A 27,567-nucleotide genomic window follows, 5' to 3' on the forward strand; every position below is an offset into this window, starting at 1 on the left:
TTTAAATAACAAATTTCCAAAGTTATTTTATTTCATTTAAATGCTATCAGGATTTCAGGTTGATTTCTAATTAAGACAAATCAATGTATGTGATTCGAGAGGAGGGTAGTTAAATTTCTATTCCAGTCAATTCCCATTGGTATCATCTCGCTCAAACCCTTCTCATGCATTTAAGCCATCTCACTTCCGTTCATGGATGATGGTTTCTCCTGTTTTAATCGTAAATTAAGCAGCTGCCTCGGTAGAAATGGTATGATCTGGACACCCAGGGCTTCTTGAACAGAAGGCAGGGCTCACTCTTCAAGGCCAATACTTTTCTTTTTTCCTCTTTGTTATCTTCTGTTCAATAAATCTTCTCAGGTACTCAAGGTTTTGGTCAATGTTGTTTAGATAAAAGTGGAGCTTGGAGCCTAAAGTGTATTCTATAAAAAGAAGAGTTAACAGGAAAAAGTCAGAACTTTGAAGAGATTCAGGAAAACAGGGGACACAGGACAGCCAGATACCACTCCCTACATGTAATATTTAGGAGAAATATTTTTGATTCTTTCATATGCCTGCCATGTTCCCAACCCATTGGCTTCAGGCATCCTTGCTATGTCTGAATTTAGGCTTGTAAGCTGCCAGAATCCAAGGGGTGACATGTCAAAGATGGCTCAACCCTTGACCCTTGGTTTTCATGTGAAGCTCAGTAGCCTTTACCTTAGAATACATAGGTGTTTTCTAACAAATAAGTTGCAAGAGGGCTGATTTTGCTATTCTCCTGTGTTTATAACTGATCTTTGTTTCTCAGGTCATTCATCTCTGATGAGTTGATCATATTAACCAATCTGGTATGGATACTATAGAACTATGAAATATCATGTGGATTGTACAGTTGGGTTGCTACATAGAAGTCTGCTGCTAAGTCGCTTCAGTCGTGTCCGACTCTGCGTGACCCCATAGATGGCAGCCCACCAGGCTCCTCTGATCCTGGGATTCTCCAGGCAAGAACACTGGAGTGGGTTGCCATTTCCTTCTCCAATGCATGAAAGTGAAAAGTGAAAGTGAAGTCGCTCAGTCGTGCCAGACTTAGCGACCCCATGGACTTCAGCCTACCAGGCTCCTCCGTCCATGGGATTTTTCCAGGCAAGAGTACTGGAGTGGGGTGCCATTGCCTTCTCCAACATAGAAGTCTGGGTCTGAGTAAAGTTGGAGTGAGATGATGCCCAATTCTCTGTTCTCTTCTCAGTAAAGGAAGGGCATTGTTCAGATCCCTTGGCTGGGGTTGGGAGGAAGCCCTCTTCCTACCTCCTGGGAGTTGGTATGTTGTTGCTATTGTTATCGCTGTCGTTAGTTGCTAAGTCATGGCCGACTCTTTGTGACCCCATGGACTGTAACCTGCCAGGCTCCTCTGTGCCTGGGATTTTCCAGGCAAGAGTACTGGATCAGGGTGCCATTTCCTTCTCCAGGGATCTTCCCAAACCAGGGATGGAACCCAAGTCTCCTGCATTGGCAGGAGGATTCTTTACTACTGAGCCACCTGGGAAGCCTGGGAATTCGTGTACTCCTCCTAAATAGCAAGTCTCAGAAGTGAGGGCCAAAATGACATACTGCAAGATGGGACATTCTGGACTAAGAGGTGGTTATTAGAACCTCTGAGGTCACTCATGAGGGTACATTGGGATGACACTCCTGCCCTGCTTCAATGGAAAGAGCATTTGAGAAGTGGCCTAAGGAGAATGATACAATCTGTGCTTGTTGCAAGAATAGCATAAAATGTTAAACAGGGAGCATAGCAAAATTAGAACAAGGAGACAGATCAATGGGTCTAAGCTCCCTTTGTTTAGTCTGCTAGTGATTGGACCTGTTTAGGAGGGTGTCATCCTTTAGAAAAAGAAATTGTGACTGTTAATATCCAATATTTCGGCCACCTGATGAAAAGAGCTGACTCACTGGAAAAGACCCTGATGCTGGGAAAGATTGAGGGCAGAAAGAGAAGGTGGAGACAGATGAGGTGGTTGGGTGGTATCACTAACTCAATGGGCACAAGTTTGAACAGGCTATAGGAGATGGTGAAGGACAGGGAAGCCTGGCATGCTGCAATCCATGGGATCACAAAGAGTCGGACATGACTTAGTGACTGAACAACAACAATATCGTATAAATTATAATATGGGGAAATTAAAATTATAGTTGGTATCATTTTTCCTGTTAGTATTGTATGAAAGGAGCAAACTGATACAATGGGAAACAATAAATGAACCAGGAGAGATGGGGAGAAAACTATAAATGGAGCTTTATTGTGCTGAGGAGTATGTACGGAAATTTTTAACTTTTGCAAGGTACATGCGGAGATAGGGTAATACTGACTGGAGACCAGGTCTATTTATTAAAGAATATAAAGGCATCCATGGAATTTTCCAGGCAAGAATACTGGAGTGGATTGCCATTTCCTACTCCAATAAAGTCGTCAGGAATGGTTAATAGGAATATACTGTAAAGGAATTCACTGTAAAGTGAATTCAGGGAATGTGTGTAGTTCACCACCACTTTACAGAGAACTGGACAAAATAAAGATGGGAAATTGCAGAATATTTACATTCCTGTGACCACAGAAATGAGGTAAGTCAAACCGACACAGCTGAAGCCCCACCTCCTGGACTGGAAGGTCCGGGGAAACTGGACCACTTATGCCTGCTTCCAGCATCCTGGCATCTGCAGCTTCACCTGTGTGCATCCAGAAGTGTCCAACTCTTTGTGACCCCATGGACTGTAGCCCACCAGGCTCCTCTGTCTGTGAGATTTCCCAGGCAAAGATACTGGAGTGGGTTGCCATTTCCTCCTCCAGGGGATCTTCCTGACCCAGGGATCTAATCTGCATCTTGTGCTTCTCCTCTACCGGCAGGCAGTTTCTTTACCACTGAGCCACCTGCAAGGCTCAAAGGCCATTTGGTGGCTAATCCATCCCCAGTTTGATCCCCAAGAAAAGGTAATAAGCATTATGTGGTCTAGTTAACTCCACCTTGAGGGAATTTATGGGAGGAGTTGAGGATGGGTTTGTAATGCAGACCAAGATAGAAGTGTGGGGGAAATATCTGAGTTGGATATGATGAGGTTCACTTGAGCCGACACTCTATGGGAGCATCTTATGTTCCTGACATCTTGCTTCTCCCACTGTCTCTGGCCAATACTAGGTGATATTCTGGAGCTGGTTCGTTCTCATCACCCTCTCTGTCCTACTCAGTAGTACCACTGCCTGGACTGGGAAAATGAGTCATGCCCTTCACCCAAGCCCCGTTCTGATTGGTCCACCTGTGCCCCCTGAGGCTTAGATGACTCCCCTTCCCTCACTGTGGCCAGAAGAGACGGGTTCACCCAGAGAAGGAGGAAAACAGGAAACTATCATCGCACATGGCAAAGAACAAACGAGAGTTGATCTCACTCACCCTGATGAGGGTGAGACACGAAGTTGGCTTCTACCACTCTGTGGTTCAGGGGCTGAGTGCTGCGGTAATTATTTTGGATGGTCTCGTTCTGGTGATTCAGTAAGGAATTCTCTAGCTTCTCAATCTGCCAGCAACATGAAAGGAATTAATGAGAGGAGAGGCACTGGGTAACTTTTTTTTTTTTAATTAGTTAACAGTTGAACCAGCGCTTGGATTTATATAACTCTGATAAAGACGATCTCAAGTCCTGAAGCGGTTCTGGGTACTATGTGCCTTGGCATTCATCCACCCAGTCATTCTTCTGACAATATCTTTCAATCTTTTTCTACAGGTTTAGCCGGTAGCAGAAAAGAGAGAAAGAAGTAAACAGAGACATACCAAGTAGCAAGCTCAATTTCTGTTTTTCTGAAAATTCCTGTTTTTGTCTACATTTTCTTTTAGAGTAAATTCTATTTATTCATTTATTTTTGCTGTGCTGGGTCTTAACTGCTGCACTCAGGCTTTCTCTAGTTGTGGCCAGTGGGGGCTACACTTTGTTGTGGTGTGAGGGCTTCTCAGTACAGTGGCTTCTCTTGTTGCGGAGCACAGTCTCTAGGTTCACAGGCTCAGTAGTTGTGGCACACAGGTTGAATTGCTCTGAGGCATGTGGGGTCCTGCGAATCCAGGGATTGAACCTGTGTCCCCTGCACTGGCAGGCAGAGTCTTAACCACTGGACCGCCAGGGAAGTCCCTTGTCTACATTCTTGAGAGACATTTTTGCTGCCGTACAACTCTAGGTAAGCTACTCATTTCTCTCAGTGCTGTGAAAAAGTTGTTGCACTGCTTCCTGACTTTCATTGTTGCTGCATTGAATTAATGCTCGTCTAATCGTAGGTCTCTCATGAAATATGTCTTTTCTCTTTGGCTGATATTTAAATCTTCTCTGCTTTGATAGCTTGTGGCTTCACTGTGATGTGTTTAGTGTGGGCTTCTTTTTGTTTTCATTGACTCATTGGGCTTCCTTATTATATAACATGGTGACTTTCAACCCTCTGGAAAATTGTCAGTCAACATTTCTTAAATTATTCCTCTTCTCTATGCCATCTCTCTTCTCCCACTATAATTTCAACTTGACATTTTTCAGGTCTTTCTAGAATGTTCTCTATACCTCTCTATTTTTTCATATTTCTACCTCTTTTTCTCTTTATGCTGCATTTCGCATAATTGTCTCAGCTCTGTCTTCCAGCTTACTAATTCTTTCTTGAACTTGTCCTACATGCTATTAAACTCATTTGTTGGATAACTAATTTCGGTTACTATCTTTTCATTTCTAGAAATTAACAATTTACTTTTTTTCAAGTTGACTTGGTCATTTTTATGCTTTGTTCTTTCCTTGTATTTCAAACTCTTGTACATATTAAACATATCAAATATGTTTAATTATAGATATTATGCATTCTTTACCATTTCCTTCTCCAATGCATGAAAGTGAAAAGTAAAAGTGAAGTCGCTCAGTCGTGTCCAACTCTAGTGAGCCCATGGTCTGCAGCCTACCAGGCTCCTCTGCCCATGGGATTCTCTAGGCAAAAGTACTGGAGTGGGGTGCCATTGCCTTCTCCAAATATTAAACATACTTTATATTAATTGGCTGATAATTATAATATCTGAAATCTTTGTAGGTCTAATTCTGCTGATACTCACTCATAGTGCCTTTTTCTTAGTATTTTGTGATTTTTTTTAATTGAGTTCATCTCAGATAACTATTTGTAGAAATTCTTCTAGATCTGAATTTAAGGTGCATTTTTCGTAGATAACTAACAATGACTTTTGTTAGGTATCTCAGGGCACTTTCAACCTGGTTGGCAATGTTTTTACATGTTGGTATAAGAATAAGGGGTCTTTGCACTTTTTCCTGAAATAGGGAAATGGAAAATTTAAAAAGAGAAATATTCACTTCTGAGGAACCCAGAAGGTTTGCTTTGCAACCTCAGTAACATTTGTCCTTTATTTAACTCAACAAATACTTATTATGTGCCCGTGCTAGGCTCAAGGACAAAAGACGGTTGATACAGCTCTTCCCCTCAAAGGGCTACAGATATTTTTAGATGATAAAGGGCTAAATCTGAAGCTGTCCTTCTTGCATAAAGTCATTTATGAGATTAGAATGTAGCCCCATAAAAAAAAAAAAAAGAATTAGCCCCATAAGGACATGGAGTTTGCACATGTAATACCCGGTGAGAGCGGCACTCAATAAATATTTGCCTTCACTATGCAAATTTTCTCCTATGACTTGAATCAGGTCCCAGTGTTTTTTTGTTGTTGTTGCATTGCCTATAGATTTCTTGGATTCTCTGAAGCCTGTTGGCCCGTTTCTGCCACAGCACAGCACTAGTAGGATCACCCATGGTGATAGAGGTGAGGCACTACAGCCCTGGACATAGAAAACACTATAGGAGCCCAGGTATTGGCATTAGATAAGATTTAGGGGAACGCTCTTGTTGATCAGGCCATGGAAAGGAGAGACTTGGATATTAAAGCAATCTTGTACATTACCTGTGTCTTAGAGAGCTTGACAGTATCTGCTACCACAAACCAGTGGACGTTTTCTGTACAGGAAGGAGTGGTGAGTGACCCCAAGTAGCTGTAGTAGTATCGGAGGTCCCCAGGTAGCATGTCCTGAATGTCAAGGTCCCTCAGAACTGTGCTTTGTCCTAATAGAGGGGATGAGAAGCAAAGTCAGGGACCACTGCTGCCCCTTGAGAGGACAGCTCTGGCTCATATCTCACTATCTTTAAATCTCCTGATTTAAGCAGAAGAACTTAGAACCTGATCATTGGGAAACATCACCCAGTGTACTGCTTCCTGGAAAGGGTTAAGAGCAAAGACTTTGGGGAGAAACCCACTCAAATACCTCCTCTGGCTGGGTGGCCCTGGCAGGATATGCACCTGTCTATAGACAGGGGACACTCATGGGAGCTCCCTGGTGGTCCAGTGGCTAAGACTCCATGCTGTCAATGCAGGGGGTCTGGGTTCGATCCCTGTTCAGGGAACTAGATCCCACATGCTGCAACGAAAGATGCTGCACGAGGCAGGAACTCTGCTTTTTTCCCTGAGCACTTCTGCATTTTTTTAATGGCAAAGAGGATATCTTTGTGATATATACATAAACAGGTTTGTTTAACCAAGGCTGTGAAGTCTAGTAGTGCATAGCCCAATGAGCAGGCAAAAAATTTCTAAGTTTTTTTTTTTTTTTCTGGTTGCACTGCATGGCATGCAGGATCTTACTTCCCTGAACAGGGGTTGAACCCATGCTCCCTGCAGTGGAAATTGGGAGTCTTAACCACGGGACTGCCAAGTTAAGAAGATGAGTGAGTAACTGGCTACCTTCTCCATGAAGTGGGAGGTCAGGCATCCCGTCAGGGGAGAAGCTGGGGCCAGGGAGGGGGTGCTTCGGGAGAGAGGAGAAAAGGTGATGCAATCATTGTGGAGAGGGGAAAAGAAAAAGCCCAGAGGAGTATTTTAGGATTTCTGAGCCGTGTTAGTACTTGTTTATATTTTAGCTAGGAATGAAAGTAATACCAGTTAGAAATATCTGTGTTTCTCTCAGGCACATTCCCTATAGGCTGTTTGGCTACAGACTCTGAGAAAGCAGAAGTTGGCGGAGGGCTTTATCAGGTAAGTTTGTGGAGGGATGGAGGGCATTTGTATGGGTGTGTCAGAATGATGGTCTGTGGCATCCAAGCCAGGTAAAGAGAACTGAGAGGCAAGAAGCGTGACTAGTAGTGAAAACGTGGAGGCCCATGACTTGGAGGTCAGGAGATCGCTGGAGAGGGTGAGGACTCAGGTCAGGGAACTGGAGACCGGCATATGGGGCAGAGTGAGATGCCCAGAACCAAGGCTGCAGCAGACATGGTAACAGCTTAAAGTCAAGAGTTGATCATGGGAGTGGGCAAATGCTCTGACGAGAACCCTGCCTTCCGGAGGCAGAGAGCAGGGAGGCCAGCCCTGTGTCTGCATCACAGACACCACGGCAAGAGGCTTCACTCTTGAGACTCTTCTCAACTGGAAACCAAGGAGCTCATCTCTGTCTGAGGACTAGGATCATCATGACCAGCTGGGGCCAGAGGTCAAGGAGCTCATCTCTGTCTGAGGACTAGGATCATCACGACCAGCTGGGGCCAGAGGTCAGGGTGACTTAATTGAAAACATCCCTCATTCATGGAACTCTGGCCATCCAGACGTCCTAGTCGTGGAAATCGACAGGTAGTTTATGAACGGGTCTCCCAGAGGTGTGTACAGCGTGAGCCAATCACGGGAACTGCTGGAGCCAGAGACCTTGCACAGGGAGCTAAGTGTCCCCTGGAAAGCTTATCTGCAACCCTGCCCACCCGTGACTCTTCCCTGCCCCCCGTCCCCATCACACTCAGGCTCATTCCTCTGCCCTGGTGCGCCTTCTGTTGGTTTCTCTTACCTGCATACCTGATGTCCTCCAGGTGAGAAATGAAGTTGCTGTAGTAAGTATTTTCAGCATAATCCTTTACCTGCAGGGGAAACACGGAGCAGTTAACCTAAGGGAGGTGGGTCCTCCATCTGGTACTATCTCCCTTAATTCAGCTGTTTGGTATCCTGGCTGGTGGTGCAGAGCTATGAGGGCAAGGAGGCATCCGGGGAGACAGTCTGGCGCTTCTTTGCACCAACTGCCTTGGCTCACCAGTTTCTTCCAGAAAGACAAGATCTGAAGCACTTTGGCAGCTTCCCGGAAAAAGACCTTCTTGGCAGTATCTGGTGATATCCTCATGAAATGGCCAAAGTCACTGTTAAAATATCCCCAGTGACCTTGTTTTGGGCATTGTCAGCCACAGTCAGATTCATTGTGGGTTTTTTGTTTTTGTTTTTAGCCACTGCCACACAGCATGCAGAATCTTAGTTCCCTGACCAGGGGGATCAAGCCCATACCCCCTGTAGGGGAAGTGTAGGGTCTTAACTGCTGGACCACCAGGGAGGCCCCCAGATGCATTATGATCAGGGGGCTTGGTCTCAAGTGCTCCCTTCTTCATCCTCAGGACTTTTGACTGGATGGACGAGAGCCAGATGTCCAAGGCAAAACTGCTCCAATGCTGACCTCCGACATCCTCTATTTTTTGAATGAGTGTTTACTTTTTAGAAGACAGGAAAGTTGCTTTTGGTGAAAAAGGTCTATGAACAATGGTTTTTTTCAGTCAGTGATGCTGATCCATTCTTCCACTGGGTGAAAATTCAGACTTTCTTGGATTTCTTCTTTTTCTAATCTTAAATTTATTTTTTAATTGAAGGATAAATGCTTTACAGAATTGTGTTGGTTTCTGCCAAACATCAACATGAGTCATCCATAGTTATATATATGTCCCCTCCCTCTTTACCCTCCTTCCCACCTTCCTCCCCACCCCACCTCTCTAGATTGTTACAGAGCCCCGGTTTGAGTTCCCTGAGTCATACAGCAAATTCCAATTGGCTATCTATTTTACATATGGTAATGTAAGTTTCCATGTTACTCTCTCCCATACATCCCTCCCCCTCCTTCCTCCCAACCCCCTTCCTTGGATTTCTGACTGTCGTTTATCTGTTTTCTAAATGTGTCATCTCTTTCTCTGTTCTTCTAGCTACCTTTCATGTTAAACAAATACTTTCAGTGTACCATTTAACCATTTTAAGTTATTAATGGTTGCTCTAGTGACTTCAATGTGCAACTTACATCATTTTGTGCTAGAGAGTATCCCAGGTGGCGCAGTGGTAAACAATCCACCTGCCAATGCAGGAGACACAAGAAACTCGGGTTTGATCCCCAGGCAGGAAGATCCCCTGGAGGAGGGCATGGCAACCCATTCTAGTATTTTTGCCTAGAAAATTTCAGGGACAGAGGAGCCTGGAGGGCTACAGTCCATGGGGTCGCAAAGAGTTGGACACAACTGAGCATTTTCTCCTAAATACAGATCACATTTTCCTATTTGCATGCTGAACTTTTTCCTTGATTACTAGACATTTTAGATAATATATGGTAGCTAATCTAAATTCTGATTTTTAAAAACTATCCTGCGGAGTTTTTGTTGTTGTTCATGCAACTATTCAGTGACTTGCCTGGGCTTTATCTGTAGAATATGTGTCCATAGTACTGTGTAGCAGCTGATGAATCTGCTCAGGTCTTAAGTCTTATTTTTATTTTTTTAGCCTAGACCATCTATGGTCAGCACAATTTTACAGTCACTCAGTGATTTTAGTAGAGGTTGTGCTCAAACCCCAGGAGCCCAAACTGATGAATCTGTATGTGGGTTGAGGAGCACATTCAAAGGTCAGCCAGTTACCAAGTCAGACTCAGCTTTCACATTCCATCAGGCCTTCTTGGGAAGCCGATACAAGCTCTCTATGGCTCTCTCATTTTCAGGATCTCCCAGTTAGACTTCTGATTGGCCTGCCCCTTGCCATTCACCTCAGTTAGGACGTGACAGACTCCCAAAGCTGCGAGTTTTCCTTGTTTTCTGCCTTTTCTGTTTTTTGCTACTTTTATCAGCAACGCCCTTCGGGCATGGGTTTTCAGTCTCTACTTCCAATCTAATGAATCCCTGTACCAGGCAGTGAAGCTGCTGGTTTTCCTGTTCACCTGCCCTGATGAAACTACCTTGCTGACCAAGTTGTTGTTGTTCAGTTGCTAAGTTGTGTCCGACTCTTTGCAACCCAATGGATTGCAGCACGCCAGGCTCCCCTGTCCTTCACCATCTCCTGGAGTCTGCTTATACTCGTGTCCATTGAGTCGGTGATGCCATCCAACCATCCTATCCTCTATTGTCCCTTGTCCTCCTGTCTTCAATCTTTCCCAACATCAAGGTCTTTTACAGTGAATCAGTTCTTCCTATCAAGCGGCCAAAGTGTTGGAGCTTCAGCTTCAGCATCAGTCCTTCCAATGACTATTCAGGTTTGACTTCCTTTAGGATTACTTACTGACCAAGTTAGCAGATGGAAAGAATGCCAGGCAAGAAGCCCACAAACTTCCATTGTTCTTACTCAAAATTCTCACCATTTATCACACGTAAGTGCTTTACCTTGTTCCTGTCTTTGGTCCATTTCCAGAGCACTGATATGCTTGTTTTTGATGTGCTGTGTTCAGTCGTGTCCAGCTCTTTGTGACCCCATGGACTTTAGCCTGCCAGGCTTCTCCGTCCATGGAATTTTCCAGGCAAGTATACTAGAGATGGTTGTCATTTCCTTCTCCAGGCAATCTTCCTGACCCAGGGGTTGAACCCATGTCTCTTGTGTCTCCTGCATTGGCAGGTGGTTTCTTTACCAGCTGAACCACCAGGGAAGCTAATATACTTGTTTTGGGAGGGGATCATATTCACTGACCATTTCTTGCTGCCTAGACATAAGTCCCACCTTCCAGACTTTCTGAGGAATGCAGAGATGTGGCCTCTGTCTACTGGGGTGCAGGCTTTCTCATGTCCTCAGACCAATTTCTATCAAGTCAGCCCCTCTGGGATCAGCTCTTCTAACTCAGCTTGTCCAGATCATCCAACGTCCTTGAGGTTGGTGACCCAGAGGCACCTCAGTAACTGTGAGCAAGGACTGGGGAAAGAGTAGGTCTTTCAGGGACTTCCCCGATGGTCCGGTGGTTAAGACTCCCAATACAGTGGGCCCAGGTTTGATCCCTGATCAGGGAACTAGATCCCACATGTCTCAATTAAAGATGCTGCATGCTGCAATAAGGGACAAAGATCCTTCATGCCACAACTAAGACCAGATAAGTAGACAAATATTTTTCTTTAAAAGAGTAGATTTTTTATCAAGTCAGTGTTTCCAAGAACTGTGAGCTCGGGAATACATTAGGAGAGACAAGTAGGAAAAGCCTTTGTCTACACTTAACACCTTGTTTTGCCACCAGTTTATAATTTCGAGTGTGTAGGTTCAGCCTACCTCAACCAGGGCCGCCAGCACAGCCAAACCATCCGGCTCATTCTGGGCTTCCTCATAGCTGCCATATTTAGAATTGTAGTGGACGACGTGAATCTGTGGAAGCAAGAAAGGGAGTGAAAGTCGCTCAGTTGTGTCTGACTCTTTTCGACCCCATGGGCTACACAGTCCATGGAATTCTCCAGGCCAGAATTCTGGAGTGAGTAGCCTTTCCCTTCTCCAGGGGATCTTCCCAACCCAGGGATTGAACTGAGGTCATCAGCATGGCAGGTGGATTCTTTACCAACTGAGCCACCAGGGAAGCCCAAGAATACTGGAGTAGATAGCCTATCCCTTCCCCAGTGGATCTTCTCAACCCAGAAATCAATCCAGGGTCTCCTGCATTGCAGGCAGATTCTTTACAGGCTGAGCTATCAGGGCAAGTCAAGGGCAATTCCCATAATCTTCAAATGCTTCAGGTTTTCAGGAAAGGAGGAAAATGAAAAAAAGATGCTTCATCTGGCGCCTCTGCTTGACCGACAAACACTGCTGACCACCATCTCCCTCCATCTGGGCTACAAGATCTAAGACCAGAAAGTTCTGAGAAGGACGTGAGGGGAGGGCTGAGAAATGTTCATGGGGAGAAGCTCTGGTTCATGCAGGCTTGTATTGTTTGTACTAGCTGATTTTCCTTTATATTTGCAAAGTAATGAACATTTCTAATATTTATTGAAACAGCTTAATTTGCATAGCCTGTACTCAATACAAAAAAAAATAATGTATACCACTTGTTTGCTTAGTAAGAATCAGTGCTAGATTCCTAATTTTAAAAAAATAGATACACAACAAGCAACAAAAGTTTACTGTATAGCACAGGGAACTACCGTCAATATCTTGTAATAACCTATAATGGGAAATAATATGAAAAATAATATATGTATATATGTATAACTGAATCTTCTTGCTGTACACCTGAAACATTGTAAATCAGCTATACTTCAGTAATATATATATATCAATAAAAAAGAATAATGTATAAAATATGTGAATCAAGTTTAAATTAAAATTTTGACGCTAAAAAAAAAAAAGACCAGAAAATTCTACAAGAATGCAAAGAACATGAGTGGGATTACGTGTGCTGTGTGCTAAGTTGCTTTAGTCATGTCTGACTGTCTGTGACACCACAGATGGTAGCCTGCCAGGCTCCTCTGTCCATGGGATTCTCCAGGCAAGAATACTGGAGTGGGTTGCCATGCCCTCCTCCAGGGGATCTTCTTGACCCAGGGATAAAACCTGCGTCTCTTATGGGGAGATGGCAATATACCTTCTCCCAGGCAGACAAGCTGGCAGAGTTCCAGGAGATCATATGAGGCCACAAGGTTCTCCTGAGGTCTCCCTAGAGTGGGCATATGCCCCCTTACCTCAGGAGGCCACTGTAAATCCATGGTCATCCGAAGCAGTAATGATCCTCACTGCTGCTGCTGCTGCTACTGCTGCTAAGTCGCTTCAGTCGTGTCTGACTCTGTGCGACCCCATAGATGGCAGCCCATCAGGCTCCCCCATCCCTGGGATTCTCCAGGCAAGAACACTGGAGTGGGTTGCCATTTCCTTCTCCAATGCATGAAAGTGAAAAGTGAAAGTGAAGTCGCTCAGTCGTGTCCGACTCTAGCGACCCCATGGACTACAGCCCACCGGCTCCTCCATCCATGGGATTTTCCAGGGAAAAGTACTGGAGTGGGGTGCCATCGCCTTCTCCGAATAATCCTCACTAGCCACATCTTTTCAGGTAGTGTCTCATCAGGTCTCTGTTTTGAAGTAGAATCCAATAGGCTTTCCTTATGAAGCCTCCTAGGTAGCACTAGTGGTAAAGAACCCGATTGCCAAGGCAGGAGCCTTAAAATATGTAAGTTCAATCCCTGGGCCGGGAAGATCCCCTGGAGGAGGGCATGGCAACCCACTCCAGTATTCTTGCCTGGAAAATCCTATGTATAGAGGAACCTGTCAGGCTACGATCCATGGGGTTGCAAAGAGTCAGACATGACTAAAGCGACTTGGCAAGCACCCATCCTAAGCAAGAGAGGAAACCAGCAAATCTACCACACAGAAATCCAGCTGAAACTAAAGAGGGCTTGCCCCACTCTCTGGGCTGTATACTCCTGCTTTGGGCTGACTTCGTGAAGGAGGGGACCCATCCGGAACCCCCAGCACAGAGCAGTGATTAGTGGTGAGTGAATGAAAAATAAATTTAACCTCAGGGTGACCTGACTCACCACTGCACAAAGTGTTTTTGGCTGTTTTAGTGAGAAAAGTAGGGCTTCCCTGGTAGTCCAATGGTTAAGAATCTGCTTTGCAATGCAGGGGACACCAGTTCAATCCCTGGTCCAGGAAGATCCCATGTGCCAAAGGGCAACTCAGCCGGTGCAGCACAGCTGCTGAAGCCTGCACACCCGAGAGCCCGAGCTCCGCAACAAGAGAAGCCACCGCAATGAGAATCCTGTGCAGCATGACAGAGAGTAGCCCCCACTCACTGGAACTAGAGAAAGCCTAGAAGCAGCAAGAGCCACCAAAAAATAATAGTGATAATAAATTAAAAATAAATTAAACTGGGCTTCCCTGGTGGTTCAGTAGTAAAGAATCTGCCTCCAATACAGGAAACCTGTGTTTGATCCCTGATCTGAGAAGATCCCACATGCTGAGGAGCAAACTAAGCCTCTGTTCCGAAACAACTGAGCCTATGCGCTAGAGCTGGGAGCTGCAATTACTGAGCCCACATGCCACAACTATGGAAGTCTGAGGCTCTACAGTCGTGCTCCACAAAAGAAGCCACCGCAGTGAGAAGCCCAACCACTGCAACTAGAGAAAAGGCCTAGCAGCAATGAAGATCTGGACAGTCAAAAATAAAATAAATAAATATTTTTTAAAACAGGGCTTCCCAGGTGGCTCAGTGGTAAAGAATCCACCTGCCGATCAAACACAGGAGACCTGGGTTTGATCCCTGGGTTGGGAAGATCTCCTGCAGGAGGAAGTAGCAACCCACTCCAATATTCTTGCCTGGGAAATCACATGGACAGAGGAGCGTGGAGGGCTGCAGTCCATGGGGTGGCAGACTGGAGAAAAGCCCTCGCAGTGGCAAAGACCCAGGACAGCCAATAAATAAATAAATATTTTTTAAAAAGACAGTAACACAAACATGACTATGGGGTTTGAAAGAAAGAGGAGCCTGAAGGTACCTCAATTATGTATCGCATCCCATCCACAGTGTGCTCAGAGCCGCTGATCTCCGAGGATGCTCCGCCCCAGTGGAAGTGCATCTGCTTGGCTAAGTACTGCGTGCCGTCGGAGGTTGTCATGCGCATGGTGGATGGCAGGCTGATCTGTACTAGAAGAGAAGATGAGGGGCAGGGAGTGTGCGGACGGGCGGGGACAGGGCAGGCCCGCAGGTGAGGCAGCGACCCTGCTCACCTGCCCACTCCTGGAGCAAGCTGGTGCTATAGACAGACCTGGATTGCCATGGGCAGGGTGACGCAGAGGAGGCACTGGCACACAGGGCCAGTTGGGGACCAGGCCCTGAGCTGGGCTGGACAGGCACTTGTCCCAGGGCACACACCTTCCTACTCAGGACCAGCAGGTCAGGGGCAGGACACCAAAGGGCAGGTCCAACTGATTACCCTGAAAAAATAGGGCTAGTGAGTGTGGAAGCCTCCACTCTTCACCTGTGGCCAATTTTGGAGTTTGCCCACAGGGTAGGGAACAGGAAGTGGGGCCTCTTGGGACTGTTTTGATTACTTTTACTGCTAAGCTAAGTTGCTTCAGTTGTGTCCAACTCTGTGCGACTCCATAGATGGCAGCCCATCAGGCTCCCCCGTCCCTGGGATTCTCCAGGCAAGAATACTGGAGTGGGTTGCCATTTCTTTCTCCAATGCATGAAAGTGAAAAGTGAAAGTGAAGTCGCTCCATCGTGTCCAACTCTTAGCGACCCCATGGACTGCAGCCTACCAGGCTCCTCCGTCCATGGGATTTTCCAGGCAAGAGTACTGGAGTGGGGTGCCATTGCCTTCTCCGTTACTTTTACTACCTGAGGTGAATACCCTGGAAGGCTGAATTGAGGTCATTATCTTTTCCATGATGTGGTTAAAATCTTCATCCCACGTTGACTTCTAGAACCAGCCCAACTAACAACCCATCCCGCTGCATAGAAGGGAGCATCCCTGAGGGTTTCAACCCTTTTTTTGTTGCTGAACTGCTCTGGGTCTTCATTGCTGCTCAGGCTTTCTCTAGTTGTGGTGTGCTAGCTTCTCATTATGGTGGCTTCTCTTGTGGAGCACAGGCTCTAGGGCATGTGGGCTTCAATAGTTACAGCTCCTGGGTTCTAGAGCACAGGCTCAGTAGTTGTGGTGCTTGGGCTTAGCTGTCCCGTGGCTTGTGGAATCTTCCCAGATCAGGGATCAAACCTGTGTCCCCTGCATTTGCAGGTCGATTCTTAACTACTGGACCCCTAGAGAAGTCCTTTTATTTTATGGACCAAAGAGCCAACCCAGGGAGGTAGAAAGATTTGCAGTCACTCAGTTCATAGGTCCAGGCAGAACCAGGCCTGGACAGGACATCATCACTGCAGGCCTCAATTTGTTTTCAGAAGACAAGAGATCAAATTCTGTGGCATGTCAGGGAACACGCAGACTCTCAGCACGGGATTGAATTTGATGTAATCATCAACAGTTTCAAATGTTAGGTTCTTGCCGACAGGAAAATGGTTCAGTCTTCTAGCTAACTCATGCCTTGGGCCCTACAGACTTTCTACAGGGAAGTCACTCTGGTCAGACAGCTGTCTTGTTTATTCCACTGGCTCAGGCCTCAGAGAAATCTCTATATTTTGGAATGAGTCAGGCAAAAGGGAGACATGAAGAGTGACCCCAAAAGTGACCAAGAAAAATATCTATGAGAGTATAACTTAGGACTTGGAAAGGGACAGTCAGCATCTGTCTTGTTAATAAGGTTTTTCTATTTAAAGTCATTGATGATAGTTATAAGCAAGCACATTTCTTAACGAGCATATATGAGATCTTTGAGGACTTCTCTGGTGGTCCAGTGGTTAAGACTCTGTACTTCCCATGCAGGGGGCATGGGTTGGATCCCTGGTCAAGCAATTAGATTCCACACTTCTCAAGGTGTGGCCAAAAAACCCCCAAATTAGGAATTTGATATCTGTCAAATGTCCCCTGCTTCCCTTCCAGAAGCAGCAGGAAGCTGTGATGACAGCTTCATAATAAGCCAGAAGGCAGGAATCTGGCCTCTGAGGTTTTACATGCCCTTTGGCAGAACAGGTGTTTTGTGTTTAGTGCTTAAAATGTGGCCTGCCTCAAAGTCAGTGCTCCCATGAGGAAAATGGAAGAGTTTATCAAAGAAGGTGTTCAGTTTTCTGTGTCCAGAGACTGCAGAGCTGAAGACAGTTAGTACCACAGAAGACGTAACAGAGATCCCGATAAGCGTGTTTCCCCAGAAACACAATCCCCTGCAGACAGAATGTCTCAGTTCTCAAGCTGTATCAACAGGATTGCACAGGCCGGATTGAAAAATGGCAGCACTTCTGGGCTTATCACTGTGCTTTTGAAAAGGTGAGGCCAACTAGCCGTCCTCCCCAAAATCAATTTGCTGAACCTTCCGGATTCTGACAATTGATTTAACTTCCAGAACTTACTCTTCTTTGTTTGGAACTAATTTAACCAGATTCTTATCAGCCCAGAAAAACCACATGATCTGAGCATTTTCTGTGCTCATGTCTACAACAAAATAGAGAAACTGAAAGCAAGTTTTAGAAGGACTTCCCTGGTGGTGTATGCTCCCAGTGCAGGGGACCTCGGGGTTCAATCCCTGGTCTGGGAAGTAGATCCCACAAGCCGCAACTGAAGATCTTGCACGCTGCAACCAAGACCTGGTGCAGCCAAATAAATAAATAAATATTTTTTGGAAAAGAAGAAAATAAGCTTTAGAAACTTTTGCAGCACTTTCTCTCAACATCCAAGTGTGTTTTCGATTTCTTTTTGTTAAAATGTAATTTTATATCTGTATTCTAATCTAATAATAAAAATGGAAGGATATAAACATTAAATAGATATATAAAGCAGAATTTGAAATTAAGAACACAATCCCATTGACCATCTGCAAATCAATGAGAAAGGCCTTGAAAAAGAAACTAATCTTGCAACGCTTGATCTTGGACTTCTACTCTCCACAACAGTGAGAAAATAAGATTCTGTGGTTTAAGCCACAAAAACCCCACAATATCATTTACATTAGCACTCCCTCCCAATTAAATAATTAGGTATAAAGCTAACGAATTATATACAAGATCTATATGAGGAAAACTGAAAAATTCTGATGAAAGGAGTCACAGAATAACTAAAAAAATGGAGAGGTAGTACATATTCCTGGATAGGAAGACTCACTATTGTCCAGATGTCAGTTCTTCTCAATGTGACCTAGAGACTCAGTGTGGTCCCAATCAAAACCCCAATAGGTTATCTTGTAGATGTCAACAAACTAATTCTGACATTCACATGGAGAAGCCAAAGGCCCAGGATAGCTGACACAGTGTTGAAGGAGGGGAATAAAGTTGGAGCACCAATGATGCCCAACTTTAAGACTTACTGTAGAGCTTCAGTAGGGACATCTGGTGCTCCAGTAGCTAAGATGCTATACTCCCCATCTAGGAGCCCGGGTTTGATCCCTAGTCAGGGAACTAGATCCCACATGCAGCAACTAAGACCCAGTCCAGCCAAATAAATAAATTAATTTTTTTTTAAAGGCTTACTAAAAAGCTACAGTAGGGACTTCCCTGGAGGTTCAGTGGTTAGGACTCTGCACTTCCACTGCAGGGGGCATGGGTTCAATTCCTGGTCGTGAACTAAGATCCCACACACCTCTCTATAAGGCCAGGGGGAAAAAAAGCTACAATAATCAATGCGGTGTGGTCTTGGTGGAAGAATATATAAATAGATCGGTGAACCGAAAAGAAAACCCAGAAATAGACCACCATAAATATATTCAACTGATCTTTAACCAAGTAGCAAAGGTGATGTTGTTATTGTTCTTTACTTGCTGAGTCGTGTCTGATTCTTTGTGAGCCCCATGAACTGTAGCCTGCCCAGCTCCTCTGTCCATGAGATTTCCCAAGCAAGAATACTGGAGTGGATTTTCATTTCCTTCTCCAGGGGATCTTCCTGACCCAGGAATCGAACCTTCATCTCCTGCATTGGCAGGTGGATTCTTTACCACTAAGCCACCAGGCAAAGGTGATACAATGGAGCAAAGAGAGTCTCTTCAACAAATGGTGCTGGAACAACTAGACATCCACATGCAAAAAAAAAAAAGAATCTAGATAAAGACCTTATATGCTTCACCAAAATTAATGCAAAATAGATCACAGACCTAAATGTAATGTACAAAACTATAAAATTCTTAGAAGATAACATGGGAGAAAATCCAGATAACTTTGGGTATGGTACCTTTTTATATTCAACAGCAAAGACGCAATTCATGAAAGAAAGAATTGATAAGCTGGGCTCAATTACAATTTAAAACTTCTGAAAAAGAGAGCATCAAGAGAAGTAGACAACAAGCCATAGACTGGAAAGAAATATTTGTACAAGACACATCTGATAAAGAACTGCCACCCAAAATATACAATGAACCCTTAAAATTCAACAATAAGAAGACAGATAACCCAAAGACCATAACAGATACCTCCCCAAAGAAGATACACAGATGGCAAATACACATATGAAAAGATGCTCCACAGCACAGTTCATCAAGGAAATACAAATTAAACCAACCATGAGATGCCACTATACACCTATGAGAATAACCAAAATCCAGAACACTGACAACACTAAATGCTGGCAAGGATGTGGAGCAAGAGGAACACTCGTGCATTGCTGGTGGGAATGCAACATGGTGCAGCCACTTTGGAAGAGAGATGAGCAGTTTCTTACAAAACTAAACATACTCTTACCATACAATCCAGCAATCGTGCTCCTTGCTGTTTTCCCAAATGAGTGGAAACCTTATGTCCACACAAACATCTACACATTGGTGTTCATTGATGTTAATAGCAGCTTTATCTTTATTGCTAAATCTTGGAAGCAGCTAAGATGCCCTTAAGTTGGTGAATGGGTAACTGAACTTTGGTGCATCCAGACAATGGAATATTATCCAATGCCAAAAAAGAAAGGAGCTATCAAGTTGTGAAAAGACACAGAGCAACCTTCAATGCATATGACTAGGTGAAAGAAGGGCTTCCCTGGTAACTCAGCTGGCAAAGAATCTGCCTGCAATGCAGGAGACCCCGGTTAGATCCCTGGGTTGGGAAGATCCCCTGGAGGAGGGCATGGCAACCCACTCCAGTATTCTTGCCTGGAGAATCCCATGGACAGAGGAGCCTGGCGGGCTGCAGTCCATGGGGTCGCAAAGAGTTGGACACGACTGAGGGACAAAGCACAGCACAGCACAGGGGAAAGAAGCCAGTCTGAAAAGGTCCCACTCTTCTGCCAACCTCCCAGATGCTTCAGAGAGTGATGTTGGAAGCAGGATCTTGACATTCGTGATAAAATGACGCTTTCATGAATTATTTGTGGAGGTTGGTGATCCAAATCATAGGTATCTGAGGGCTGCTACCTTCACCAGCCACATGAAGAGCAATGGGTTTTATTTTCTCAATAGAGCAAAGAGGGAATCTGAGTCCTATGACCCTACCCTCCATAAGCCTATGCAAATGGACAGTAATGGGAGTAGAAAGGGATGTTTCCAAGGAGGACACAGTGGAGGAATCAGACATCTGGGGACTGTGTCCAGCTCGACCATTATAGACTGTATGACTGGAAGTCCCTTAGATTCTCAAAGTCCCTGGTTTCAGCCTAAAAAATACCTCTCTCTGGGCTTGTCTTGAGGCTTGGAGGAGATGAACCCACATGGTGAAAATGAGAAAGATGTGTGCCAAGGTATAGCTGGATTTTATAAGTGTCCAATCTGGGCTTCTAAAATAGGGGGGCCCCAACACCCAGCCTTTCCTGTCTGACCTTCACACATAGAAAACGTGGCCAATCAGACCAGGGCACAGATCAACAGAACACACAGTGGGCCGTGCAGCTTCGCTGCGTTGCCTGTCTGTCTGCTGAATTTCCGCTGGTTGGGTCAGAGTGGGTTTGGAGAGAGGCCAGTGCGAAATGAAGGGGTGAGTGGGGAACCGAGTCTACAGACAGCTGCTGCACAACCCGGGATGAAGTGCCAGGACTCAACACCTGCAGCCCCCAGGCCACACTCTGCAGCTCTGGTGTCCAGCTCCGGGCAGCCCTGCCAGCCTCCCCCACCGCCCGCTTCCCCCAGGGACAGAAGCCGGTCTGTCGCCCATCCTTACCCGTGTGGCCGTTGTTGGTCATGGGGAACTCCCCTTGCCGGAGTCCATAGCCTGTGAGGTTCAGAGCCCTCAGGGAAGGGTTGTACCGAACTTTCTTCATCTTCAGGTCAATGGGCGACTGTCTTGTCCCCCCACAGTCCGGGTACTGCAGCCTCCAGTGTTTTTCATCCAGCACCCCCTCTGACATGGGAGAGAGCCAAGGGGGTCACAGTGAGAGGTGCTGCCCAGCCGGGCCCTCTCTGTGGGCACTTCACCCAGTATAGAGGCCAGAGCTGGTAGCTCACAGCAGGGCCTGGCCAGGGAGGCCGGCAGAGGTTGAGATCAAGGCCGGAGGCCTGTCTTCCAGAAAGCAGAGCAGGGCCTCCAGGAGGTGGGTTGTTGTTGTTCAGTTGTTCAGTTGTGTCCAACTTTTTGTGACCCCATGGACTGTAGCCTGCCAGGCTCCTCTGTCCCTGGGATTTCCCAGGCAAGAATATTGGAGTGGGTTGCCATTTCCTTCTCCAGGGGATCTTCCTGACCCAGGGATCAAACCTGCATCTCCTGCAATGGCAAATGGATTCTTTACCACTGAGCTATCTGGGAAGCCCAAAGAGGCAGGAAGGGCTTCTAAATCAGCTTCACAGACCCTGGAGGGCTTCGGGGCTGGTTCCTAATTTTTCTGTTGCAACCACTGGCCCTGAGAATATGGCTTATTATTTTGAAAGCAATGGCTATCTTTAAGACCTAGCTTTGGTTTTTCCTTTGAGTGACTGTCAGCTGATGAATATGGGATCTGGCTATGGTGCTAGTGGTAAAGAACCTGCCTGCCAATGCAGGAGATAAAAGAGACACAGGTTCGATCCCTGGGTTGGGAAGATCCCCTGAAGGAGGGCATGGCAACCCACTCCAGTGTTCTTGCCTGGAGAATCCCATGGACAGAGGAGCCTGTGGGCTACAGTTCATGAGGTCACAAAGAGTCAGACCTGACTAAAGGAACTTGGCACACAGATGATAAATGGTCCTGAGGGCTCCTTGGCCTTGGCCTTCCTGTGTTACTTTTAAGGGCTTTTCCTCACTTCTTCTGAGTGGCAGTTTCCTTTCCCAGCCCTCAACATTATCAAAGCCCCATCTACACCCTACCGGCAGGACGTTCCCACCTCTTTTCTTTCCCAACCCCTCTTCACCGGTTCCCAGTATTGTAAAGACCACCTGGGTGCCTACACTGTGGATTCAAGGCAAGAAACGAAGCATCAGGTTCAAGGATGACCTAGAATAATTAGTTGAAAAAATGTCAAAGAAAGGAAATTCATCTTTTTAAAGGTAGTTACTAATCACAGAAAAGAGTGATAAAAGCAAGTCATCATAGGAATTCCCTGATAGTCTAGTGGTTAAGACTGTGCACTTCCACAGTTAGATACCTGGACTGGGAATTGAGATCCCACACACTGTGTGGACAGCCAAAAAATTAAAAAACAAAAAACAAAAAAAAGCAAGTCTTTGTAATGGGTTATTCAGCCTGCAAACAGTTGAGGAGTCTGGTCTCACCCATTTGCAACAGGGACTCCAGCTCTCTTTCCCCCTCACTGGGCAGCTGTGTCATCCACAGGTTATTTTGAGAAAGATGATCATATCTGAGCCTCTTATAGTTTCCTGGTTCAATAAAAAGTCAATTCTTTATTTCTCCTCCTCTCCTCACTATTCAATAATACACACCAAATTGTAGGCAAGTCTTTCCTAGAGGCAGATGCAAGCATCAAAGTCAGAATTTTTTTTTTTTGCTCCATGCCTGGCATGCAGGATCTAAGGTCTTGGGACCAGGGATCGAACCCTGCTCTCTGCATTAGAAGTGCAGAATCTTAACCACTGGACCCCAGGGAAGTCCCAAGGCCAAACGTCTTGAGCACAGCCCCTTCATGGGCCAAATTGCTTTTTGCCAGCATGGGGGTTTCTCAAGTGTTTCCAAGAGGTAATTGCAGTAGCTTTCCTGTACTCCTGGTGTTTCCAGAAGGCCACAGTCTCAGGCTGTGCTGAGCTGAGAGGGACAGTCTGCACTGTGGGAATCCTCGCTTGTCCTTACCCTACAACCACCCTCAGCATCTATGGGCCTGCCCAAGCAGAAACCCTGGGGTCTCATGGCGCTGAGCCAGGGAGGGATCCTCTGGGTCAGACAGAATGATTGGTCAGTTGGCTGTCCTGCCCTCTGCTGCCAGACTTCCTGAACCTTCCCATGATGTCCCTAACTCTGCTGCCCTTGACTTAACAGGACACCCTAGGTGGACACTCCCCCCAGTATCTGAGGCCGGGGTGGACTGTGCAGAGAACAGGTTCAAAACCTACTTGCTCCTGACTCCAGCAGCCGTGAGCATCCTCTTGGGCCCCATGCCTCCCTCCAGGACATAAAGGAGGAGGGCCAGGCAGGTGCTTTTGCTCCTGCCACGCAGAAGAGGTATTTCTTATCTGAACCCCACAATCTTCCTCTCTTTGGCTCACATGTGGGCCTGTGGTAAACACCAGAGGTTTTTTTTTTCCACTTCATGTCCTGTAAGTGGGGCTCAAGGTGTGAGTCTGGGGCTTCAGCAGGGCTAGGCAAGGGAGAGAGACCAGCCCGGAGGCCATGTAGTGGTCACTTGGTTCTCGGCACATTGAGTCATTCTAGATAAACTGTGTATCATGGAATTTCCAATAAGAAAGTTCTTGCAAACCCCACACATTCTCGGTGGGACTGCAAGGAGCTCCCTTCAATCACTTTTTTTTTTTCCTGTTGGAGGATAATTGCTTTACAATACTGTGTTGGTTTCTGCCATATATCAACATGAATCAGCTACAGGTATACATATATCTGGGCTTCTCAGGTGATGCTAGTAGTAAAGAACCTGCCTGCTAATGCAGGAGACATAAAAGACACAGGTTTGATTCCTGGGTTGGGAAGATCCCCTGCAGGAAGGCCTGGCTGTCCACTCTAATATTCTTGCCTGGAGAATCCCATGAATGGAGGAGCCTGGTGGGCTATAGTCCATGAATCAGACATGACTGAAGCGACTTAGTACCTGTGCATTCATATGTTACCTCCTTCCTGAACCGCCCTCCATCACACTATCCCACCCCTCTAGGTTGTCACAGAGCACTGGATTGAGCTCCCTGAGTCATACAGAAATCCCCACTGGCAGTGTGTTTTACCTATGGTAATGTGTTTGTTTCCATGCTATTCTCTCAATTCGTCACACGCTCTTCTTCCCCTTCCTGTGTCCACAAATCTGTTCTCTATGCTGGCATCTCTACTGAAGTGAAAGTGATAGTCGCTCAGTCATGTCCAACTCTTTGTGACCCCATGGACTATAGCCAGCCAGGCTCCTCTGTCCATGGAATTTTCCAGGCAAGAATACTGGAGTGGGCAGCCATTCCTTTCTCCAGGGGATCTTCCCAACCCAGGGACCGAACCTGGGTCTCCATCATTGCAGGCAGATTCTTTACCGTCTGAGCCACCAGGGAAGCCCCTCACTGTCCTACAGATAGGTTCATCAGTCCCATCTTTCTAGATACCATACACGTGTGTTAATATACAGTATTTGTCTTTCTCTTTCTGACTTACTTCACTCCATATAACCACTTTATTTTTTATCTACACAGACAAAGAGTGCAAATGGCTTTGCTGTCAGAAGCACTGAGTGGGCTGTCAAGCCAGCACCAGGAGTGGAAAACCATGGGGAGAACTTTGTCCTCTTCTCCCTAACCGAGGTCTCCCCCAGCCCGAGACGCAGAGCCCCCAACAGCACCGCACACAGTTGTCACACGTGGTCGCCCCTGACTGACCAGGCTTCACCCTCGAGAAGTGGGCACTGCCCCTGGGGTGGGCCTTACCTGAGTAGGTCCACTCGTGCTGGGCCTGGGCTCCCACCACGAGCAGGAATAGCAGGGTGATCATGCTGCAGCAGGTCTGGAGTCAGGGCCGATGCTGCAGAGGCTCCTCTTTTAAAGGCTCAGAAACTGTAAATAACAATTTACCGGGTCTGGCTGGCTGATCCACCCTTCGCTGTGCCCACTGAAAAATAGCACGCCCCCCACACCCGCTTCCCTGGCCAGGTGACGCGCACCTGTCCCATCACCTCTGGCACAAGCACTGAGTCCACTTCGCCTGAGGGTTCGGATGTTTGCTGTCTGATTTATGAAAACTCACTCAGAGGATCACACAGTGCAGCCTTTGTGGGCAAGCAACTACCTTGGGCCAAGGAGATGGCCCCAGGCAGAGGGCTGCAGAGTGGGGAGGTTTTTCCAAAACAATGGCATTTTCTGTGACTTCCTTCCTGGCAAGCAGGGCCCAGGAAGGAAACCGGTGAGGAGCATCACCAGTGCCTAAAACCCCAGCCGGATGCTGCGTGGTATTTCCTGCCTGCCTCAGCAGTAGACACCTGCCACTAATGCAGACTTAGGGCTGCCCTCAGCCAGACAGTTGGAGAGACGGCCTGGGCCCCATGCGTGGTCAGTGGTGTCAACTCTTTCGAGACTCCATGGACTGTAGCCCCCCAGGCTCCTCTGTCCATGGGATTCTCCTGGTAAGAATACTGGAGTGGGTTGCCACTTCCTCCTCCAGGGGATCTCCCTGACCCAGGGATCAAACCCACGTCTCTCTGTCTCCTGCATTACAGGTGGATTCTTTATCTGCTGAGTCACTGGGGAAGCCCCATGTTTGAGCATGAAATGGAGAATCCAACTGTAGGCTGTTCTGTTCTCCTCCTCTTTTTTTCTTAAGCCTATTTTGTGTGTGTGTGTGTGGGGACCATTTTTAAAGTCTTTATTGAATTTGTTACATTGCTTCCGTTTTTTGATGTTTTGGTTTTCCGGCCACAAGGCATGAGGGATCTTAGCTCCCAGATCAGATCAGATCAGATCAGTCGCTCAGTCATGTCCGACTCTTCGCGACCCCATGAATCGCAGCAAGCCAGGCCTCCCTGTCCATCATCAACTCCCAGCCAGATGCTACGTGGTATTTCCTGCCTGCCTCAGCAGTAGACACCTGCCACTAATGCAGACTTAGGGCTGCCCTAGGGCTGCACCCCCTGTGTTGGAAGGCAAAGTTTTAACCACTAGACCACCAGGGAAGTTCCTCATCCTAACTCTTGAATCACTGGTGGGTGCTGAGTCCCAGCTCACGAGCCACATCCCGACATGTATCCTGGGCTATCCCAGCTGCTGTGGGTGTCTGAGTTGCTCTATGGAATGGATTTACTCTGACAGCCACAGTGCACTTGGTCACACCCAAACCCATCCTACATGCCGGATCAATGAATTGCCTAATCCTCCTGTGTCCACTTGGGTAAACAGTCCTTGAAGTTAGCTGAGAGAGAAGTTTTCAAGATTGTACTTGCTGACAGGCTCGCACCTCCCATGCCCTTCACAGAGGACACAGGCAAAGGGCAGAAATGTTCCTGACCTGAAACAAAGGACCGTCCTGTTCTGTACAACAGAGCGAAGGCCCTCTGCAGCTTCCTTAATCTCATGGCCTACTTTTCCCTGGAGTCTGAGGGATGCTGCAATGGCAGTACAGTAGCATGATTTAACTCTGGTGGAGAGAAAGGATTCTGTGGCCAGACCAACAGAGTTCAGATCCCTGCTCTACCACTTACTAGCTGTGTGACCTTCAGCAAGTTATTCAACTGCTCTTTGCCTCCATTTCTCCAGTTTAATAAGACTTAAGGTTAGTACTTCCTCATGCAAGGAGATCAAACCAGTCAACCCTAAAGGAAATCAACCCTGAATATTCATTAAAAGGACTGATGCTGAAGTTGAAGCTCCAATACTTTGGCTACCTGATGTGGAGAGCCGACTCACTGGAAAAGACCCTGATGCTGGGAAAGACTGAGAGCAGGAGGAAAAGGGAGCAACAGAGGATGAGATGGTTGGATGGCATTACTGACTTGATGGGCATGAGTTTGAGCAAACTCCTGGAGATACTGAAGGACAGGGAAGCCTGGCGTGCTGCATTCCATGGGGTTGCAAAGAGTTATACATGCCTGAGCAACTGAACAACAGCAACCTCCTCCTGAGGATACAATACTCCTGAGGATGTAATAGTAAGAGTAGCACCTGGTATGTGGCAAACAGTGTTATTATCATTTTATGGAGAAAGGAAGTGACATCATTGTCACCTAGCCTGTTGGGAAGGGAACAGAGGTGAAAATGCAAAACTCGATCTCCAACTGAAACAGCTTTCCAGGTTTCCAGAAATAGGAAATCCACTGCCCAGTCTTTGCTAAGGAAATTAGATCCCAGCCTGCTGGGCCCAGGTCTGGCTGAAAGGGCCACCTTGTAAGACCCCAGTTCTTCTGAGGACACTGAGCTGGGCATCTACCTTTAGGACTTTTAGACATGCCAGGGAGCCCTGATACCCAACTGGCAGGAAAACAAAAACTGAGCCATCTAAACTTTTTTCTTGAGAATCACAGAAAGAATTAGAGAACTGCAGAGGGAGCCAGAAAGATCCTGATGTGGAGAAGCCAAGGGGCTTTGCTGATGTGAGAAGGAACTCAAGTAAGCCAGAGTGTAAGACAGGGGAAACTGCAGAGAGAGGGATGCGGAAGGGAGAATGAGAGGAGACAGGAATAGACCCACAGAGAAAGGAGGGTTCCTGGAGCCACATGGTCTGGCCTGAGTGTCAGCCGTTTCCAATGGCTCCCACGCTCCATCTCTCATTTGTGTGTGAGAAGTGTGTTCCTGGGGTCAGCGCTTTGGGATGCCTGAGAGAGCCCTGGTTCCTTATTGCTCTGCGAAATCTTTGAAGTAAGTGCACAGTTGCTTTTGGGCATCTGTAATGTTAGCATCCCTCGCCTGGAACCCTACTGCAGAACATGCATCCATCCATCA

The 27,567-nt window shown here is 46.5% G+C and overlaps 1 protein-coding gene across 1 annotated transcript; it reads right to left on the reverse strand.

The window, feature by feature from the left end:
- Nucleotides 1-24,882, reverse strand: CA6 (carbonic anhydrase 6). Its single transcript, XM_019976060.2, has 9 exons — nucleotides 24,801-24,882; nucleotides 24,568-24,693; nucleotides 20,731-20,910; nucleotides 14,552-14,700; nucleotides 11,346-11,438; nucleotides 7,876-7,945; nucleotides 5,958-6,115; nucleotides 3,426-3,549; nucleotides 1-422 (listed from the first exon to the last, which is right to left on the reverse strand). Exons 2-9 carry the CDS (start codon nucleotides 24,629-24,631, stop codon nucleotides 301-303), a joined length of 960 nt encoding a protein of 319 aa, XP_019831619.2. The 5' UTR covers nucleotides 24,632-24,693; nucleotides 24,801-24,882; the 3' UTR covers nucleotides 1-300.
- Nucleotides 24,883-27,567: the final 2,685 nt, after the last annotated feature.

The sequence above is a fragment of the Bos indicus genome, chromosome 16 (genome assembly GCF_029378745.1).
Source record: "Bos indicus isolate NIAB-ARS_2022 breed Sahiwal x Tharparkar chromosome 16, NIAB-ARS_B.indTharparkar_mat_pri_1.0, whole genome shotgun sequence".
Taxonomy (NCBI): domain Eukaryota; kingdom Metazoa; phylum Chordata; class Mammalia; order Artiodactyla; family Bovidae; genus Bos; species Bos indicus.

Excerpts from the sequence above, each read along its gene's own strand:
- CA6 (XM_019976060.2), bottom strand. The coding sequence starts at position 24,631 with ATGATCACCCTGCTATTCCTGCTCGTGGTGGGAGCCCAGGCCCAGCAC. Across the intron at positions 11,439-14,551 it reads GGATGCGATACATAATTGAG|ATTCACGTCGTCCACTACAA; the intron begins GTACCTTCAGGC and ends TTGCTTCCACAG. Across the intron at positions 423-3,425 it reads CGTGTCTCACCCTCATCAGG|AATACACTTTAGGCTCCAAG; the intron begins GTGAGTGAGATC and ends TTCTTTTTATAG.